We start from the raw sequence: 7,500 nt of genomic DNA, 5'->3' as shown, positions 1-7,500 counted from the left end.
ATGCTTTAAGATCTGTTGGTATGGGACCCGTCAAGCTGACTACGATACACCAGCTTCCAAGTTATAGACACTTTCACACTTGTAATTAATTTAGGATAGGAACATCAAGAGCTATTGCAAACCTGAAGCCACCTATCTTCACTAATAAGCGCGTTCACTTGCTGAATATTGCCTTCTTACTTTGACGAAGCTCCCAAGACAACCTGCATGAGGCATGTGGTGCATCTTCTAGATTCGTTCACTTAGCGTTAAACAACTTTACTGCGCTAGTGGTATACGACCTGATTTTTACTAATGCCACTTTCTCCACATGCATAGAATATTTCTATGGAGTTCTTTACTTTACACTAAACAATTATGTGACATCTCACACTACTGCTTTTGGCCATTTCTCAGAGAGACGAGCCATGTTTAGTGCGACATCTCACGCGCTAATATCCATGGGCGCAATTGATATCTTAAATAAGCAGTGTACATTGTCTTTTGAACATCATAATTTACATAATTTGAAAGTAAGAGCTATTACTGAAAAAACACATTTATTTATTTATTTATTTATTCATTTATTTATTAATTTATTAAATTTATTCGTTTATTAATTTATTTATTCATTTGGGGGACAGCCCTCGTAAAAAGCAAAAATGCAAGTATTAGTATATTATTATGTCGAGAAGCATAACAGATGAATACAATTTTTATATGTTTGTAACTCGGTGGGCTGACCTTCCTCTTGCTTAGATACAATAATAGTCCATAAGCATAAAAACCTGTTTAAACACCGTGTTAGTTCAGAATACCTCGGATTTTATTCTAGTAGACATAAAATATTATTGAAAACAATTAAACTCATCATCTTTAAAAAAAGTTTCAATGTTTCATCAAAGGGAGCTCTCGTGGGCTAGAGGTACGGTGTTTGCTTCTAATTCAATTGGTCTTGTATCAGGACCTGACAGCGACTGAAAAATATTTTCTTATCTAAAGTGTTCGCCTTTTATCCCTTTTCCAGTTTTCTAAACATGTACTGTCATTTGCTTTCATTTTCACTTTCTTCCCCAACCCACGCCCACCCTGACCCCCTCTCACCTATACTCCTACATCATTCTACATGTACTGCTCCTTCAGGATCCTTCACACTGCAGTCTGTCAGCCACACCCCTAATCTTAGAGTAGGTAAGATAGAACACCTAGCATTCTCGAATGAGGGCAACATATCTCAGAGGTCCCGTGTGCAATTTAAGGACCAAAAATCGATCAAAGTTGGCTTCGGACGCCACCCAAGTAAAATGCAAAATTAATTCCTACCAAAACTACTCCAGTCAATATAAAAATATAATAGAGGGCCTTCAAAATTGGAATGTGGCTGCCGGAAGGCAAGGGGCCCTACTGAGTGGGAAAAACTGTCACATAATATGTAAAAATCAGTTGTACTGCAGTTTGAAGAACCAGCATTAACCTACCCCTGAGATCTAGCAGGAGAACGCAAAGAAGAAGAGAAAATGAATGTTTTATCAAGCATTTCTGTACAAAAGTCATAACATTGCTCCAAGTTAAATACACATAAAATAATTACTTCGTTTGATAACAGGGAAAACAGACTAGAGATCAGGCTAATTTAGATTGTAATTATGTATACTTGTAGAGGACATTTGGAGTTTTGCAATAATAGCAAATTGGGCTTTTTTTTTTTTACTGTAAACACTTAGTTTCAAATCAATGTAAAGCATCATTTAACCCTAACCGTACGTCGTGTTTTACTATCGTATCCATACGACGTGAGGAACTCTGTGCCACTACTTTCCAAAGAGAAAATTTACTCGTTAATCTGATCCGTATGCTTGGCATAGCAGTCTGTCAAAATGATTTTTTGAGAAATACTGAAAATTTCAAAGAGATCTTCGAACTAGAAGTATTCTAAAATGTAAAGATTACAACCCTGGGGGTACAAAATGACGCCAGGGCGTACGGATAGGGTTAAGCACGCAAATAATTATTAACGATCGCAAAACAGATTGTTTCAACATAGTGTTAGCTTGAGACAACAGCAACTGACTCAGTTGAACTTAAATGTAAAGGGCGGCGGTTACATCACGTCATTTATATACAGTGTACGCAAATAGAGGTTTGCCAGACTTGGCAGGCCACCAAATGTTGTTTAAACTAGGGTTTTAGGCCTATTGACTTCAATCTTGGCTTTGTGATATTCAAAACTCCTCTCTTAGGAAGCAATTAGTATCTGTTGGAACTGGCATTTTGTCAAAGAGCCTTTTCTTTTTATTTGAAAATGATTTAAACGCTGTAACACCTTTAAGCCATCCTACAGAAACAATATTATGCCCGTAAACATTCCCCTTTGAAATGAAATTATTGTGTCCGACATAAGGTTTAGTTCAGTTTTACACGAGATAGAGACACCTCAATACTGCAGACCAACCGGTCCACGAGTATCAGTAAATCTAAAATTCCCCTTTGTGATTACAAAAAAAGTTTTCTGAATACAATTTCACTTTCTCGAGATTATAAGTAAGACCAAAATATTTTTACGGTAACAACTTTCGGAATATAAACACACATTTCAGTATGTTTCAAAGTTTTGAGCAGTGTTGTGACACGATCAAGACAAGGAATGTATCGTATTTAGACCGAGATAACTTCACTGACAACGATGGCTACGACTATAGTAGAAATAACAACCTAGTTCGTGGTTATTCCTTCATCTTTATTGTGACGATTGCTATGTGTGGTGTTGCCACTAACATCACCAACTTCATCGTCTATTTCAACCAAGGCTTTCGTGACAGTGTCCACATATCGCTGACGAGTCTTTCGATCTCTGATCTCCTAACTGAAATCACACTGATAGTCAATGGCTGGACTGTGATCAACACAGAGTTTAGCCTTTCATGCTACAACCCTGGAGAAATTTGGTTCCTGAGTGTCTGGTTGTCACATGCATTGTTTTTAAATAGTTCATGTGTTGCTGTCTTTATTGCTGTGGAGCGCTGCCTCTGTGCAGCTGTTCCATTCAAAATTAAAGACATTATAACCCCAGGCCGATCTCTAATTATTATCGCAGCAATTGGCACAATTTCCCTGACAGCAATTTGCCCGGCAATGTCACTGATTGACGATTCATGGGGAAAAGAGGCCACAATGAACTCTTCAAGTTTGAACTCTCATGACTATTTTCCGGACTATACGTCTTTTGAAATGAAAATTACTTTAAGAACCATTTTTACTGTACAAAATATAGCTCTTGGGTGTCTATCTGTTTCGACAGCTGTTCTTGTGATTTCCTTGAAACAGAGCGCCAAAAGAAGGGGGGTCGTAGTGGCCATGGGCGCACAGGGCCAGAACACTTTAATCAAAAGAGATAAAAGAGTTCATAGAATGATTATCTTTGTGAGTGCGGTACTTCTTATCTGCTACACTCCAGGGCAAGTACTGATAATCGTGGGTGTGGCAGAGAAGGAATTTGGCCTTGGACGTCGGTACGAGTTCGTCTACAGGGCGGCCTGGTCCTTGTCCTACGCCCTGTATGCAGTCAACTCATGCGTGAACCTTTTTATTTACTACAAAATGAGTTCTAGGTACAAACACACTTTGAATCAGCTGTTGGGTGTGTAATCTGAACTGTAGGAGGAAGAGAAGAATGTGTCATTGTGCAGAGTCCAAACTATAGAATTTGTTTATCACCTGCCACAGGGAAAACTGACCAACAGAAGTCTTGGAAGAGCGATGGATTTTTTTTTTTAGAAATGTCTTTTAGAAAGCCACAATCAGGCAATCACAAGTTGAAAGAGTCGTAAATTACATATGCCACTGAGTAACGATGTGTTTAAGAAATATTTTTTCGAAATTCAAATTCTAAATGTTGAAAAGATAAACAAGAAGAGAAAACACCATTATTTAGTAGGTAGGTACAACAAACTAAAGAATAGAACAGTTGTTTCTCTCTACGGACACATTTTTCTTCTGGGTTCAATACGTTGAAAGGAAATATTTCCATTTTGTATTTTTTGATGTTTATATGGCCATATTCTCAAACACAGACGTTGTATAGGGTGTAGTTATTCAGAGATGTTACAGTACAGCTAAAAAGGTAAAACGTATAAGGGGCCGATGGTGTAAGTTGCAGAAGGTTAAACATTTCAAGCTTTAAGGAGCATGTTCTTGAGTACATACACAATACGCGGATACCCTCTCAAAGTGCTCTCTAGCGCAACTCCTGTCCCATAATCAAGGTGTTCAAATCAATTTTCAGTTGCTCAGTTCTTTTTGATTTTGCATGCTCTACGGTAGGTGGGGCTTTTTTGTTATTTAGTTATGTGTTCGCTGAAGGTCTTATTTGCTCCTTGCCCATTAAAAAAAATCAATCCTTGACATAGGATTAGTAGAAAAAGGTGAACATGATAGTGTTAGGTATTATGCACATAATAATTGTAACATGTTAGCATAATTTATAATGATTTCTTAAAACTGCAGTCGTGTTTTTCTTTCCTGGTGGAATGTCCGAGATCCTTAGCTTTTCATTAAATTTCAATTTCCATACATATTAGAAACATACAATTAGCATGTTGATAATATTAGCAATAAAATTCAAGGCTTTAGAGATCGATATGTATTGTCATCGATGATGACAGAACTGTTATAATTAGTAAAGATTCAATGAGACAGATACATGTCAAGAAGCTGAGGGCAAAGATGACTCTAAATACGAGGGTGGTAGTTAGTGCTGTTGTGAGATAGTGTTTATGTGAGAAAAACATTGAGAAGACGCAATGTGTTCACACACTGGTTTGGATGATTATGTTAGCCTTATCTTTTACTGCTTCAGTGAGTTTGTCAGTGTTATCCTATCCTATCGGGCCAGCACAAGTGAAGGGAAGCCCTAAGTCGATAAACAGCACAGTGGCATGTCGGGCCTTCGTAAAATGCAATAGTAATATTCTAATTCATAATCATTTGCCACAATTACTCCCCCCCACCCCACACCCCCGAGTTCTATTAGACATGGAGTTGTGGAGATTCTGACACAGGATTGTCCAACCCAATTCGAGAGTGACATTTTTGAAGTTTTATTATTTTTTTAAAAAATCCTTTTAAAACATGCTTGAATTCTTTTGAATATATTAGTTGCTCGACTTGGGTAATTTTTGTTTGTCTCAGTATACTAATACATGTATTATGACCACTGATTTCCTCAATAAATTCGGTATAACAATATTATGGCGTTTTGACTTAACTATACTTTCAGAAACAGCAACACCTTGGGCTGTATGAACGCCTCCCTTGGAGTTGCAGGCAGTGAACATGCCAAATGGACACTCTGGTAGGGCAATGTCCACTTTTGGTATAGGTCAAGATTTCTGGAAACCCCCGAAATCTGGGTTTGCCCGCTTGTCCTTAAAAACGATTAATTAAAAGACAGTTAGGGTTGACCCAGCTTATCAGAACCAAGCGGGAAAAGTGTGGCAAAGATTCCACCCAAGCAGGCAGACGGAAATACTTGGCAAAATAACTTCTCGACACGGGAATTGGACTGACGTCAATTGCAAAGATTCTAGATTTTACACTACTGACACAGGTGCCTCTTGAATTTATAGTCAATCTTGTTCCATGAATATGGATTACGTATTATGTATCTTTGGATCCTGATCTTCTGAGTCTAACAGTAACTGTGAACCTAAGCTTTTGTGTCAACTAAGGATATAATGTTATTTAACTCACAACATCCAGAGGTTGCGCTGTAAGTAAAGCGTGTGTATACTCTGAGTTTTGTTGTTATTTTTTGTAAGTGTTTATGGCGCTCGCAATTGCATACGGTCATATGAACACGCGGGACACACCAAAAACATTTTCAGATGGTAGGAAATTTTGAATTTTGGCCGGGTGGCGGCCGAAGCCTACTCTTGTCAATTTTGAACCATCACGGGATCTTTAACGTGCGCGACTTGCACACGGGACCTCTGAGATTTTTTGCCTTTGTCCGAGAAGGCTAGTAGGCGTAGATATTACCTACTATGAGGTCAGGGGTGTGGCTGAAAGACAGCAGTAGGAAGGAGCCAAGGAGAAGCAGTAGAAAGGCAGCAAAAAGTCAGGAGCCCAGAGGAGGAGGTAAAGGAGGTCAGGGGGTGGGGGAAGAAAGTGGAAATAAAAGCAGATGATAGAACATTGTTAGAGAGCAGGAAAAGGTGTAAAAGGAGGTAATTTTGAGAAGAAAAGGTTCCGTCGCTATCTGGATTCGAACCCGGGACCTATTGAATGAGAGGCGAACAGCTTAACCTCTGGGCCACGAGAGCTCCCATGCTCTGAGTGAAAGGTACAAACTTCAATGAATACAAAAAGGAAACATTATACTTTACCTCTGAGTCGGCAAAAACGCACACATTGGTAGAGTGTCCGTCAGCTTTTTCTTCTCGAGAGTCGATCACAATGACACCGTACAGATAGGCTGGGTTCTCTGGGTGGGACAGTTTCACTTTATCTTTGGCCTCGGCTGTAGACACGTAGTAGGGTAAAATCAGTCAATCAGGTCGTATATTTTTTGGCAACGTGGTAAATATTTTAAAAAATAAGTCAAGCTATTCTTCATTGGAATCAAATCCATTATTTGCAATCACAACCCCCCCCCAAAAAAACCCCCAAACAAACCCCAAACAAACAAACAAAACAAAACAACAACCCAAAACAAAACAAAACAAAACAACAATAAACAAAACAACAACAAACAGACACAAGCAGAGACAATTAATATACTAACTGTCCTTAACATCAACTGATGACTCATGCACACACGACTGTTGTTTCTCACGGAGGAGGCTACCAATCAATGGCACTCAACATACGCCTCTGGTTGACGAGGGAGATATTGTAACACTTCTTTAAACTCATGGAGAGACCTCTGATTTAAAGCTAGTCCCTGAGAGGACCGAGCCAAGTGTGAGAAATATGGAGCTAATCGGAGGAAAGGTAAATTGAGAACTCTCGAAACAAGATGTTTAACCCTATCCGTACGCCCTGGGGTCATTTTGTACCCCCGGGATTGTATTCTTCACATTTTAGAATACTTCTAGAGCGAAGATCTCTTTGAAACTTTCAGTATGCCTTAAAAAATCATTTTGACAGACTGCTATGCAAAGCGTACGGATCGGATTAACGAGTAAGTTTCCTCTTTGGAAGGTGGTGGCACAGAGTTCCCCACGTCGTATGGATACAATAGTAAACCACAACGTACGGATAGGGTTAATTAAAAGGCGGGACCTACGAACTTTAGGTCAATCTCTGATAGTATCTATCCCAAAGGGAAGATTCATTGAAAGTGCCTTTCTCAAGGACACAGCGTGGAACTGAGCTAGGCCTCTAACTCCCGAACCAGCAATGACAAGTACGTGTCCGGTAGCCTAACGAAATAGAATCACCAACGCAGTGGGGCAATATGAAGATCTACTGACCACAGTGAAGAGACGAAAATTAAAATGGTATGGGCATGTCACAAGATCA

General features: G+C 39.1%; 1 protein-coding gene across 1 annotated transcript in view; it reads right to left on the bottom strand.

The window, feature by feature from the left end:
- Positions 1-7,500, bottom strand: part of LOC101848761 (trans-L-3-hydroxyproline dehydratase-like) — a 22,067-nt gene that overhangs the window by 1,238 nt on the left and 13,329 nt on the right. The window contains exon 4 of the mRNA XM_013084905.1: positions 6,363-6,511. Coding sequence (XP_012940359.1) covers positions 6,363-6,511 — 149 coding nt within the window. The remainder of the gene's footprint in view (positions 1-6,362; positions 6,512-7,500) is intronic.

This window comes from Aplysia californica, unplaced genomic scaffold (assembly GCF_000002075.1).
Source record: "Aplysia californica isolate F4 #8 unplaced genomic scaffold, AplCal3.0 scaffold00327, whole genome shotgun sequence".
In the NCBI taxonomy this organism is placed as follows: domain Eukaryota; kingdom Metazoa; phylum Mollusca; class Gastropoda; order Aplysiida; family Aplysiidae; genus Aplysia; species Aplysia californica.
The sequence above is the reverse complement of the archived record's forward strand: the minus strand, read 5'-3'. Positions and strand labels throughout refer to the sequence as shown.